The sequence below is a fragment of the Pyrus communis genome, chromosome 17 (assembly GCF_041283825.1).
Source record: "Pyrus communis isolate YQ-2024b chromosome 17, ASM4128382v1, whole genome shotgun sequence".
Classification (NCBI taxonomy): domain Eukaryota; kingdom Viridiplantae; phylum Streptophyta; class Magnoliopsida; order Rosales; family Rosaceae; genus Pyrus; species Pyrus communis.
In genome coordinates this window covers 23,337,840-23,351,167 of record NC_142581.1, presented here as the reverse complement: position 1 = coordinate 23,351,167, position 13,328 = coordinate 23,337,840, and the positions used below count along the sequence as shown (strand labels likewise).

The 13,328-nt window shown below is 36.4% G+C and overlaps 3 protein-coding genes across 5 annotated transcripts; 1 reads left to right on the top strand and 2 right to left on the bottom strand.

The window, feature by feature from the left end:
• Positions 1-1,188: 1,188 nt before the first annotated feature.
• NIP6;1 (NOD26-like intrinsic protein 6;1) lies at positions 1,189-4,995 on the top strand. Of its 2 annotated transcripts, XM_068447250.2 has the most exons (6): positions 1,189-1,733; positions 2,025-2,249; positions 2,503-2,697; positions 4,097-4,158; positions 4,304-4,348; positions 4,513-4,944. In XM_068447250.2, the coding sequence occupies exons 1-6, from the start codon at positions 1,494-1,496 to the stop codon at positions 4,709-4,711; spliced, it is 966 nt and encodes a 321-aa protein (XP_068303351.2). In that variant the 5' UTR covers positions 1,189-1,493; the 3' UTR covers positions 4,712-4,944. The 2 variants fall into 2 exon arrangements, with proteins under 2 accessions (XP_068303351.2, XP_068303352.1); XM_068447251.2 differs by lacking the exon at positions 4,304-4,348 and having other exon boundaries at positions 4,513-4,995.
• Positions 4,406-8,193, bottom strand: LOC137708222 (uncharacterized). The gene is made up of 2 exons (XM_068447253.2): positions 7,499-8,193; positions 4,406-4,733 (listed from the first exon to the last, which is right to left on the bottom strand). Exon 1 carries the CDS (start codon positions 8,089-8,091, stop codon positions 7,753-7,755), a length of 339 nt encoding a protein of 112 aa, XP_068303354.2. The 5' UTR covers positions 8,092-8,193; the 3' UTR covers positions 4,406-4,733; positions 7,499-7,752.
• A 286-nt stretch (positions 8,194-8,479) lies between these two features.
• LOC137707822 (large ribosomal subunit protein uL30z) lies at positions 8,480-11,653 on the bottom strand. Of its 2 annotated transcripts, none has more exons than XM_068446741.2 (6): positions 11,465-11,653; positions 11,028-11,222; positions 10,299-10,396; positions 10,070-10,207; positions 8,925-9,027; positions 8,480-8,828 (listed from the first exon to the last, which is right to left on the bottom strand). In XM_068446741.2, exons 2-6 carry the CDS (start codon positions 11,211-11,213, stop codon positions 8,613-8,615), a joined length of 741 nt encoding a protein of 246 aa, XP_068302842.2. In that variant the 5' UTR covers positions 11,214-11,222; positions 11,465-11,653; the 3' UTR covers positions 8,480-8,612. The 2 variants fall into 2 exon arrangements, with proteins under 2 accessions (XP_068302842.2, XP_068302843.2); XM_068446742.2 differs by having other exon boundaries at positions 11,028-11,219; positions 11,465-11,639.
• Positions 11,654-13,328: the final 1,675 nt, after the last annotated feature.

Sequence of the window (13,328 nt, the reverse complement as noted above, 5' to 3'; positions counted from 1 at the left end):
AAATATATATAAAACTAGAAATCAAAGAATTCTTCCATATTTGAAAATATATAAAACTAGAAATAATACTCAATCAATCTTTCTATTAATTTTAATTATACATATTTTCATGCATACAAGAAGGCATCTTTCGATTTTAATCTTAAATTAGTGTATCTCAAGATTCTAATAAATACTATGGTGGTCTACCTTAAACTATGTATTATCAATCAAAACGGGAAAATATCACACACATGCATATTTTAACGTTTTGAGATAACCCTGTATCTAGTTAGCTATTATGGTCATGTGCTACAACCTGGTTTTATAAACATTTATAAGAGAAAACTCAAAACCTATTGGTAGAAGCGGCACCATTTCCTCATCATTATCTGAAAATCATCTGTAAAAATTTTCATTTGACTTGGAGACGGTCCATATGAATCAAACAAAATAACAATTATGAGGGTATTATTTACCATAACAATTATGAGGGTATTATTTACCATAACCATCGATGTGTTCGACACATATGAATGACAAAATAGTCTCCAAATAAAATAATTTTTTCTAGAAATGATCCTTAGGTGATGGAAAAAAAAAAAACAGTTCAAATTATAGCTTTTATAAGATAAATTATGGCATGGTATCATATAAAAAGGAACAATTAATTACATATAAGGAGCTAAATATTATCTTTGAGTATCGTCTCTCCATAAGAACGAATAAATCTTAGCAATGGCTTCATGTGGCAATAATACGAGGATAACAAACATATCAAACAAATTCCCTCTAATAATTAACCCAAACAACGCAATACACACCCATCCATTTCCGAAGATTTAAGATTAATTTGGAAGTACTTTTAAAATGACTGAAAGTACTTTTAGAGAAAATATTTTTGGGTTCCAAAAGCACTGGAAGCACTTCAAGTTTTATTTTATTTTATTTTTTTTTAAGATTCACTTTTATAATTATCAAGAATTAGTTCAAAAAATAATCACAAAAAACATTTTCACCTATTTTAAAAACACTTCCAAACTTACATTTACCTTGTCATCACTTAAAGTTGCTTCACTTCCCTCCAATTTACTGCCATTATCTTTCTTTCTTTCATTTGATATCTTTCTCCTTTCTTATTTCCTCACCATGTGACGGGTTTTTGGCATACACAATTATTGAGTTAAAGATACTCAATCACTATTTTGCATATATTTTGAAACCAAAGATAAAATAAAGCAAGAAAATAAACAAATATCAGTTTCTCACCGTCCACTTCCTCATCTCCAGCAGTTCCAACCACTTCTTTTACGCGATTTTTTCCCCTTGGGATTCTCCAAGTCAACCTGCAGCCTAACACTACTACTCTATATAACGACAGATCCCCCTCAATGTAACTAAAAGCTCAAACCTTCTCTTCAAAACATATAGACAAACCAGTGCAACTGAAAGCTTAAACTTTCCCTTCTCTTTTCTCTTTTCTCTCTGTTTTTTATTGGAGTTATATACAACTGATGGATAATAGTGAGGAAGTTCCATCAGCTCCTTCGACTCCTGTAACACCAGGGACTCCTGGTGCCCCTCTCTTTGGCGGGTTCAAGCCAGATCTCAGAAGTAGTGGGATTGGTAGGAAATCCCTCCTCAGGAGCTGCAGCAGCTGCTTTACTGTTGATCCTTGGGCTTTGGAAGATGGCACATTGCAGCCTAAAGTTTCCTGTGCACTGCCTTACCCTCCTGTGTCACTTGCACGAAAGGTAATTCACTAAAACCCCAATTGTACTCAAGTTCATAGTTCGAATCCCTCATTTCGTTGTTTTTTTGGGCTTGTAACACCCCATAATCCGATGTCAAAGTTGGAATCTCTCTTTTTTCTCGTTTTTATCAAAAGTTGGGTCGTTTACCGTAGATACTCTTAGTAGTTCAGGCGATATTTGTGCAATTTTTGCGTCGCATGTGCTTAAAGAATATTTATCAAATTTGAGATCTAAGACTAACGCATTTTTGTTTGATGCCTAATCTGTGATGGGTCGGTGCCAAAAAACCAGGTGGGAGCTGAATTCTTAGGCACTTTCATACTAATATTTGCTGGGACAGCCACAGCCATAGTGAACCAAAAGACACAAGGGTCAGAGTCCCTGCTCGGCCTTGCAGCCTCCACCGGTCTCGCTGTCATGATTGTCATTCTCTCGACAGGCCACATTTCTGGGGCCCATCTCAACCCCTCAGTCACCATTGCCTTTGCTGCACTGAAACACTTCTCGTGGAAACATGTGAGCGATGAGCTATGAACACACAAATGCCACTGCATCTTAGAACTAATTACCAACATGCCAGTCCTCTAGACCTTCAGGATAGTGATGTTCACGCTCCCGGTTTCTCGTCCGTTGATTCTCTTTTTAATTATTCAATCGTAAGACTAGAGAAACAACAAGACTAGTGCAGAAGAGAGAAAATGAGGGTGCGAAAATCATTTATAACGTTCAACTTTCCGGCTAATGTTGGCTGGGGTATGGTTTTTGGCAGGTGCCATTATATGTGGGAGCACAAGTTGCGGCGTCAGTTTGTGCTGCGTTTGCGTTGAAGGTGATATTTCATCCAATCATGGGAGGTGGAGTGACAGTTCCTTCAGGGAGTTGGAGCCAGGCTTTTGCCTTGGAATTCATGATTAGTTTCAACCTCATGTTTGTTGTTACTGCCGTGGCCACCGACACTAGAGCAGTAAGTTCGTCTCCCTATTTTAATTTTTATCTTTTTCCGAATTCAAACTCTTTCTTTTTAGAAATAAATATCGTTTGTATTAAAAAAAAATTAGTATAAATAACGAGTATAGTAATTTTCAATTTGAGTTTGAACACAAAATAAAACTCTTAATCGTTCGAGCTACAAAATCTATCTATTCTATTAAGAGATACACAATACTTACATAAGGAGGGCAAAATAGTAATTTTATATCTTTTGAGAAAATGACAATTATATCCCTATTTTTCCTATTTTACTCTCACTTTTGATGCACAATATTTACATAAAGAAGGTAAAATGGTAATTACGTAATATTAAGAAAAATATGCCTTTAGTAAGAGATCACATCATCATTGTCTCATACTCTGTTTAAAAAATTTTAAAATTAATCACACTCCTTAATAAAAAAAAAATAAAAAATGAAATTGTTCACACACAAAATATGTGCTCATCTTCTAATATCTATTAAAATTATGGAAGTTTTAACGAAAAATCACATTTTTACACTAAAAAATCAATTATAGTACTATTCACTTTACCCTTTATTTTGTCCTTATCATTAAAACTTAAATTTTTCAAATCATTTTTATTAGTTTTCTGTAAAATTATTGCTTTTGAGGAAAAAATTTTGTGACATTTAATTGTTGGCAAAAGATTAGATATATAGAGTAGTTGAAAAATTGGTCCCCAATATTATATTTAATTAAATCTGCATCCAGACAACACACCCTTCTAGGATTAAGGAGACAGGAATCCCATTATTAAATATGTTTATCAACAATTGCATGAGACAAGGGTCAATGAATGAAAATTTTCTATGAATAAGTATGGGTTAAATTCGGATAACTATTCAATCAATATTAAGTAATGATGTTTGTAGCATTAAATGATGAGGTGGGCAAATACTAAACTAGGTCTCTACTATTCATAGTCTTTGGAGAGCTGATTCCCCAAATTTATCATTTTAGACTAAGTCAAGCTGTAAATTTACTTAGTTAAACTGTGTCAATTTGAAGAGTTAAAACTCTATAAATGACTTGAGAGTAAAAACACGCTAGTGAACCTAACAAATGTCTCTTCAAAACGTTGGGTTGTTATTTGAAATGTTTTAAAAGGTTACAACAGATATACAATCACCCTTAAAAGTTGGGTGGAATTTTTTATTTTTTTGGGGTTTTGGGAAATCTTGATGGTACGAGGGAAAATTTTATTGAGGGTAGTTATCCCGACTTAACCCATATAATATTAAAAGTTTATATCTCACCTTAACCTTAAGAAGTAGAAACTAGAAACACATCCAAAGAATTAAATATGTAAAATTATTAATAAACAGCACACGCATGCATGACTGACAGATCAAATTTTTAACCATATACAGGTTGGAGAATTGGCGGGAATCGCGGTGGGAGCAACTGTCATGCTTAACATACTCATAGCTGGGTATGTCACTACTCCAACCCACTACTCCCTCTACAATATCTTACTTTTGGGCTGAATAATGAATCTATAATCCTAAGGACATAGTTTAGTTATGTCTGATCGTATATTCCTTTGTGTCTGTCTCCCATCATGTTAAACGAGCTAGATACAAGGAGATACACACATCGGGATCCCCATTTATTCACAACGAGTAAGCAATTGCCATGTTATATGCCATATCATATGTTAATGCACTTGGATCACACAATTCACAGGCAAAACGAATGCATTCTTAAACTTACGTAGAAACACACATCAATGCTATTTCAGGATGATCTCTTGAAAAGTTTCGTTTTCTTTTTCACAATTGTGCAGGGAAACAACAGGAGCTTCAATGAACCCAGTGAGAACGTTAGGGCCAGCCATAGCTGCAAACAATTACAAAGCCATATGGGTCTACCTCACTGCACCATTTCTTGGGGCGCTCTTTGGGGCGGGAACCTATACGGCTGTCAAGCTGCCTGAAGATGTTGACAGTATTGAAAAGCCTTCACCAAGGAGCTTCAGAAGATGACTGATCTACATTCTCATCAGGCCTGCATCAATCATCCAGAAGCTCGGATAAGGACATAATGCAGATGGTGTAGCAAAGGGAAGTGAGAGAAAGTACAGTTGCATGATGATCTCTGGCGGGTACATACATATATAATACAAATGAAATAGTCTGTATCGATAATTTGCCAAGATACGCATTCTCTCCCATCCCACTCCAAGAAATAAGAAATTTAAAAAGTACAAGAGTATAAATATGAGAATTGACCCCCTTTTTTGGTAAAATGGGGGCATATGAGATTGACATATTGTGGTCCTTTCTTAATATATAAGGTTTGCAAAAAAAGAGCTTTCGAGGAGTTCAAGCAGTGTTACTTTCAAGGTTTCGTAGTTTCCCAAAATACCAAAATTCACTTAATGTGCATAAAGGACTGTATCTACTATATTTTGTCATATTTCTCTCCAGTCATTTCAAAGTTCAAAATCAAATAAAAATTCCATACAAATCTGGTTGTGCACTTTTTAGCATAAATAGTATATGCAATCAATTGATGTGTAAATAAGCTCCGAAGGCATGAAAATTACAATGACAGCCTACTAACTCAATAAGAAGCTATCCCGCTTATTCTACCCCCAAAGAATGCATCTTTTCTAATTTCAACACCGACACCAACAGTTGATACACATAAGTTATATTGGACATGAGTTAAAGTTTCTGGGCTTGAAATGCCCATATATATCTAATTAGATGCATAACCTGTCTATGCAATCATAGGAGCCATGCATACAATTAAAAGGAATATAGTTCCTTTGAGTAAAGAAATAGGTGCATAACATTCAACCACAACAACAACAACAAAGCCTGATCCCACTAAGTGGGGTCGGCTATATGAATCCTAGAACGCCTGGCTCGGTTTTGTGTCATGTCTTCCATTATATCCAAGTAGTCCAAGTCTTCAGTTAGATCCAATGTTATGCATAGACAGGTGCATAACATTCAACCACAATAGAAAATATAAAATATCCATCACTGAAGTAAAGGATCAAAATTCAAACAAAAAGTTTCATATAAGAGGCAAAACAAGCTGAAATTTGACAGGGGCACTCCAGAATGAAATCCAAGAGGAAATACTTCCTCATAGTTCCTCAGGTAAACCATTTGGCATCAAAGTACGAATCTATCATCCCATTCAAGTTAGTGACCAAGCCTATGAGAAGGATGCATAGGAGAGTTAGAAGATGTTTACTTGTTTCTTCTTAGCCTAAGGGTGTTAGAAAATCACATAAGAGAACACGACATAACTTCGCAACTAACTTGGTTTCAAGCACAATCTTACCAAAATTCTTCATGGCTCTATCTAATTATTGATTTTTCGCAAAACCAAATGTTTAGAATCAAGCTAATATGTCTGTATGCAGACAATCATCCAAGCAGCTACGCAAGTTGATCTTTCATAAATTGACAAGTGAACAATAAGCAGTAGGCAATACATATTGCCAAGATAACTGGTTTATCATCACCTTGTAAAGAAACGACTCGTTAAGACCCGAGGAGTTCTTATGGATTCTCAAATTTGGTATAAAGCTACATAGTAGATATACTTAAAGGGGAGTGGATAATGTCAAATCATTATAGCAACAATACTTCTCACGTGATCTCTATAGATATGAGATTATAATTTGATGAGTCCAAAAAGTTCTAAAAACATGTTAAACAGCAGAAAATCCAACACTTTCCATTCGATTGGAGAAGCACACGTTAATATTTTGAATGACATAAATGGGTCTCAAACCTATGGTTAATCCTTCTACAATCCACAAATCCCTCTTTCAAATGTGTTAACTTTTTCTTGCAAGTGCATTGAATGTATCCAACCTGTTCCAGCTTTATCTACAATTCTATATCTATAATGCCCATGTCGAAGAAACATACACATATACTTGGTTTTACTGATAGTAAAAACAAATATCTAACCCATAATGTATAAAACAAAAGTGGAAGAGCAGTCACTCTCCACTATTGTAAAAACAACATCCATAATCTAAGCTTCTTTGTATATAAAAAAAAGGATCCAAATAATCTGAGTTAGAACTTAGAGAAACACTCAACTGAGCCGCAAGCAGTCTTAGGAGACTGCCTTTGTCCAATCTGCATAAACAAGAAAGAAGGATCCATCCTTAAATTTTTATGAGGATGAAGCTAAAATTTGTATGGGAAGGGTCCATCCACTAACCAAACTGATATTTCTTATCCCGAAATTGTACAATTTAACTTCAAAATAGCAGACATTGCTACCAAAGTTATCTACTCTTAGTTTTCCCGCTTTTTCTCAGGTTAAGTACGTGTTCTAGGCTTCTAGCAACATATTTCTGATTACACGTATTATTCTGCGCCAAACCTTGTACAAAGATCATACACATACAATACATTAAGGATATAATAAAGTTATGCATTGTTGGGGTCATTTAAAAGCAATCGCAATAATTTAACGTTGTAATAACAAATACAACTTAAAGCTAAAAGCAAAAACAACATAAACCACAGCTTTCTGATGCCTTGAACAGAAATGTAACTTTCTATTAAAATCATCAGAAATGTGTAGAAGCAAGTGAATGAAGTACATTGTACAAGCGATAGCTCACGCAGAAGCAAATGAATGAGTAAACATATTATCAACTACATATAATTTAAGCAGACATATGAAGAACAACCAAATCACCATATCTGTTTCTGATCCTACACTACACTGTTCAGTATTTCAGAGAAACTTAAAGTGTATTTAATGGAGTAATAACAAGATAAACTTACCTAAAGTTAACGAATTGCTCGAACGATTGCCGCAATGAAAAGCTCAATGCCGTCATCTTTTGCTAGCTTCTGCCGCAACGAAAAGCTCAATCCTCTTAATATCCCCAGACCACAAACTCAAAATTTCCACTTTCTCGTCTTTTCCCACTCTGGCCAACAAACTCCTCTTCCTCAAACACCCAAACTAACCCAACCCCACCAACGCTTCCCAAAAACCAGACAACCCCATTACCCATTCCGACCCAAAAGCCCATTCAGACCATCGAAACCTCTCGGACCCGACCCGTCTCATTCTCGGGTCGAGTCACATACTTGACAAAATAAAGCACCAGCGAGCCGATTAGGACGCCAACGAAATCGGCGACGGCGTCTTTAGCGGAGGCTCCGGCGGACCTGAAGAACCCGAGCTCGTCTGCGAACTCCTTGGCTGCGCCGGCTAAGAGAGACAAGATGGATCCGAACCAAATAGAGTGACGACGGAGAAACGGGTACCGGGTTCGGTTGGCGAGCGTGGAGAAGATGAGCGTGAGAGAGAAGCAGAAGAGAACATGTTGGAGCTTGTCTGGGGCTAACCACGGGTCATTGTCGTCCATTCGGAGATTCGAAGGAAGGAGTGTTTGGTTGGGAAGAAAATGAGTCGAAAGAAAGTTTGAATCTTCTCCTTCCGCCCTCTCATGTACATGAACAAAATAAAAAGGATACGAAATAATCAACAGTTTCTTATCATTCTGTAATTTTTATTATTTAATAAAATGCTTAACGTATTGATCGTTTGCAACGTTTCTCGCTTTAATTGTCTCTAAGCGTGGATTGAAGAAGCGGTGCATTATCTTTTATCTTTCACGTTCGTCGTCATATTCGACGCTCTTTTTCCTACCCTGAAGTTTTGTCTCATGTGGTTTTCGTAACACATCCGCTCTAGTTTTAACATTCAAGTATAGAAATGTAGAGAGACATGCTAACTTCTGGTTCAAACCAAAATAACAATTCAACCTTTTGACTCCCTTACTGCATCAAGGACACCATACAATACTGTTTTTGTTTGCATAAAAAGATAAAGACAACGACAATCCTCATTAAACCAAAATCATTGATCATAAGACCTCCTCACATACTAATTCGTCTTGCTAACTAGTTCATTGATCTTATCCCCGCGATCGCCCGCGTCTCCCCCGTCCTTGAATACCGTTTTTGAGCCCTTTAATCCTGCTTCAGGCTTGTTGAGCACAAAGGGCCATAAAAAGCCGGTAACCTCCTTAAAATGTGGGCCAATCGTAGCAATTTCATGAACTATATCTTCTATGCATATAACATCATGCTGCCCCATTGCCTGTCAGATAAAAGAGGGGTGTTTACAAATTGAAATAAGAAATCGATGACTGGTAAACAAACTACGCTCAATATTCGGTAAGACATTACCCATTACCTGTTCAATAAGGTTGTTGTCTGTCAGAGGAACTTTCTTCTTGTCGATCTTTGCAAAGCCCTTCTTGTAAATCAGATCCCTCACATTCTTAAGATTAGGATACCTTCGGAAACCAGAAAAATATCATCATGAGTCATGACCACGAAGCATTGGTCAGTAATACACAAGCAACAATCCAAGGGGAATTGAATTGATTGCTAGATCCTATAAAATGGATATCCATATTATTCAATATAATGATTTAGTTAAATTTGTGAGAGCCCCCCACTAAAAGTACTGTTGTTCAACAGGAATGCAATTATGGTCAATGTTGTCTAGCCACATGCACCAAAAACAAATATTATGTGTACATAACTATTGTCGCATCTGAACATGTGTTCGGTCCTAAACACAACATCGTAGTTCAAATACTAAAACAAAAAATATTTAAATCCTGAGACACAAGACATGAAAGATGACAACTTAATAATTACGTACAAAATGATTTCAGGCATTTGGTGTAAATGAATATGAAAACGTAAAACAAATTCGACTAGATAGTTGTTTCTTAAATCTTTAACAGCCATAAAATCCCACTGATCAAGATTATAGATAACAACTAACATCCTATGCAATTTCTCTGTGTAATGAAAAATCCCTAGACCGGTTATCAGAGAAGAAACCAAACAACCAATTGAAATATCAAGGTTTGAAAAATTAAGCAGTGCCACAAAAAAAAAAAAAAAAAAAAAAAATTACAATACAGAAAATTTATATAAAGTAAGAAAACCCCGGCATCAGCTCCTCAGCTGATACCGAAGTACTAAACTTAACAGTTTTTTAAGTGTTTTGATGACAGGTTCCAACTTTGTTATTGTACATGGCATGCAAGCATTTGTTGACAGACAATTTGAGCTCACATATTAAGCTCAAAAAGATTTGATACAAGAAGGGCTCGGATACATCTAGATAGAATGTCCAAATACATGGCAATTCATGATGTCTGAATAAAAAAATCAGCAAACAATAAATGATTTTTTTTTTCCCACTTTTTCTATTATAGAGAAATCAGCTATTGCTACTGTGTTTTGTCATTTATATATCCACTTAAAATATTTTAATTCTGGCATAAAAGTACAAGAATCGAAGGATGCGCAAACACCTACCCATAGGTAACATACGGCTGCACCCTCTGCAGCTTTTCTAATATAGCATCAGTTGCTTTCACAAAGACAGCATTGAAAACTTTCCTCAATTTGAGGCTGTATAGTGCCTTCCTAACAACAGGGTGCATGTCATTTTTCCTGGAAAGAAGTATTGAGAAATTACAAATAGAGAGTTCAAGTTAGAGATAATAAGCAAAATAAAACATATCATGTTAAACTGAAAACCTACCCCTGTATGCGGATGACCAAAAGAAGCTGTGAGTTAGTTGCCTCCAATGCTGGCCTTTTTCTCTTTAACCTGTGTCTCATATGGACGAGGTCCATCTCCTAATTAAAGAAACAGGTAATTTCAATCAAGGACTACATTAGAATGTAGACAGGCTAGTGAATATACAAATGAAGTCGCAGAAACAAACAAGCCTGTGGAAACATCACCCCGCTCAAGGATATGAGATACTTAGCAAGAAAAAACTTTTCAACAAGCTCATAAGAGCCGTCTATCTTAAGTTCCGAATTTTAGCATATACACAACTTCTACTACATATTGAAATATTTAAAAAACTGTCTGTATAACGCAGGTTTTTAACGCATTATTCTCAAATCCCACGTCTCAGAGAGAAAGTTCACTACAAATATCTCAAATTTCAACGGTAAAACAAATTCAATCTTTCTCCTGAATGAAATCGCAATTAGAAAACATACGTGTTCACAATCTCTTTACATCACAGATGAGGGTCTCTAATTATAACATTCGAGCATAAAGGCAGCACTTTACAGCATTCGGGAACTTACAATTAACAGAGTTAATGCCCACTTTTTCACACACAACAACATAAATCAACGCCGAGTTTAAACTTGATAATTGAGTTTCATTGCACAATACAACAAGGAAAAGCATGAAAAGCAGCAGTACAAAACATCGCTTGCAAATAAATTACTAAAAAAGCAAAAGGCTTACCCTGTAGCGATACTCTTTGACAAAATCCTCAGGTTTCTTAATATATTCTTGCTTATTTTGCTGAGACTTAAACTTCCTCTGCTCTAATTGCTCTTTCCTCCTCAAAGCCAACTCCTCATTGGTTTTCCTTCTCTTCAATATAACCTCCGGTATATACGTCAACGGCTGCGCCACCTCTTCCGTCATCACTCCCTTCTTCAACCACACAAACCCACCAAAAAATAATCAGAAACTCAATCAAAATATAAACTTTATCATGGTTTCCTAAACTCCCTTCTTCAACCACACAAACCCACAAAAAAATAATCAGAAACTCGATCAAAATATAAACTTTATCATGGTTTCCTAAACTTTCTCAGGAATCAAACAGAACCCAGAAGAAAAGATGGAAAATTATCATTAAAAAATATGGAAAATTGGAGAGGGAGAGGAGTTACCTGGTATATGAGTGCTTGAACGCGTCTGGGGTTGGAGGCTGCGTATAACAATAAGAGTTGAAGGTTTGAAAAGCGGAAGGAGCAGAAGCAAAATGGCTGAAGGGGAGTGAAAGAGGAGGAGAAAGACCAAGCGGCGCGATTTGGGCTTTGGAGGGGGTTTAGGGCAAAAATACACAATAGTGTTATATACCCAACAAGGGGTAGATTTTATTATACCCAAGAAGTTGCTAATTATACCCTATGGGGTGTTTGTTGCGCCGGACTATTTCGGATTGGATTAGCTTAAAGGACTAAGCTGGACTGGCTTAGACTAGACTAAAATGGACTAACTTAGTGAAGCGTTTGGTGCAGTATTGGACTAAGAAGCTGGATAATAACAAATTCTAATATTATTTTATTTAATATATAAATTATTAATATTTTATTATGATATTATCTTTTTCTCCATCTTTTCCTACCATTTCCGTCCCACTCTTTTCCTCTTCTCTCATCGTCCCACCCTCTCCCTCTTTTTTTCCTCTCAGACCTCTCAATTCATGTCTCTTTCTCATTCCTGGTCAAACTTCTTATTGATTCCAGTCTCTATTTCTCTGTCCTCCCTCCCTCTCTAGCTATGCGTTGTTCGAACGGAACCTCACGGCTCCAATTTTCCCGACAAGTTGCAGGTTTCCCGATGTGTTTTTTGGCCAACCCTCATTAAATTGGATGAAGTTAGCACCGCCAAAAAATTCATCACCATCCCTGGACCGAGATCTTAGCTTTGCATGCTTGAATTTGTCATGGATTTGAAGAAGCCCAAACAGGCCGAGACTTCCAGGCCATTTTCCAGCCACATTCGATCACATTTTGGCCTCGATTCAAGTAAAATCGTAATCTTGTCACTCCCAGCTTCAATTTGGTATATTTTATATGAAAATTGGTTGTGAAATGGATCTGAAAGAGAGTCGGGAAGTTAATGATTGATCTAGGTGACCGGCGATGACAAGGAGTCTGTCGGGAGTGGTCGTTGAGCATGACAAGGACGAGAAATAGAGGATAGTCTTAGCTAGTCCCATGGTTATTGGGGGGTCTCACTAAGACCTCTTAGTGAAGGGTTTTGTCCATGCTAGTCCCCTTTAGTCTCATTAATATTAGTCCCAGCATGAAACAAACACAGTATTGGACTAATAGCCAGTCCAGTCCAGTCCAGTCCCAGTTAGTGAGGGCAAACAAACGCCCCCTATGACTAGGAAAAATGTTTAATTCTCTCTCCATGTGTGCAGAAGGGTAGCAATTTCAGACACGACAAGTTATAGATGCAAAACGAGTACAAATATTGGGAACTGAATCCCTTTTATATTCAAATAAACTGAGCCTCCTGAGCAAATGATCCGGACAATTTTGTTCAACTAATATTTTAATACAATAATTCATACTATACATTAAAAAATTGTACGATCAGGGTAAAAAAAGTTATTAATTAAACATATATGGTGAGTTCGCCAACAATTGATGTTCAAGCTTAAATTTCTATTAGTTTTCCGTTATAAAAAAATACAGTGTATGTCTCGCATGGATAAGTTAACTTGGTTTTCAATAATTTGTGGCAACTATAACTCTTGAAACAATGGTGTCTCTATTAATACCAATAGCTCTACAACTGTGAGAAAGTAATCGTCAAAGTCGGATTCGATATATCACCATTGTCGTTCATTGGGTTACTATCATGATTAGTAATTTAGTAGCGTGACTGGTTATCATTTCATTGTTTCCATCACAGGGGAGAACAAAGCTAGTGCTTGTACTAAAGCAGTAACTTCACTGTACTCTTCAAAGAGCCAACCACCATCGTTCTCACACCCTTTTGTGTCCCAATTGTTTTTAC

Excerpts from the sequence above, each read along its gene's own strand:
- LOC137708222 (XM_068447253.2), bottom strand. The coding sequence starts at position 8,091 with ATGGACGACAATGACCCGTGGTTAGCCCCAGACAAGCTCCAACATGTT.
- LOC137707822 (XM_068446741.2), bottom strand. The coding sequence starts at position 11,213 with ATGACGGAAGAGGTGGCGCAGCCGTTGACGTATATACCGGAGGTTATA. Across the intron at positions 10,397-11,027 it reads TCAAAGAGTATCGCTACAGG|GAGATGGACCTCGTCCATAT; the intron begins GTAAGCCTTTTG and ends TTCTTTAATTAG. Across the intron at positions 9,028-10,069 it reads CAGCCGTATGTTACCTATGG|GTATCCTAATCTTAAGAATG; the intron begins GTAGGTGTTTGC and ends TGGTTTCCGAAG.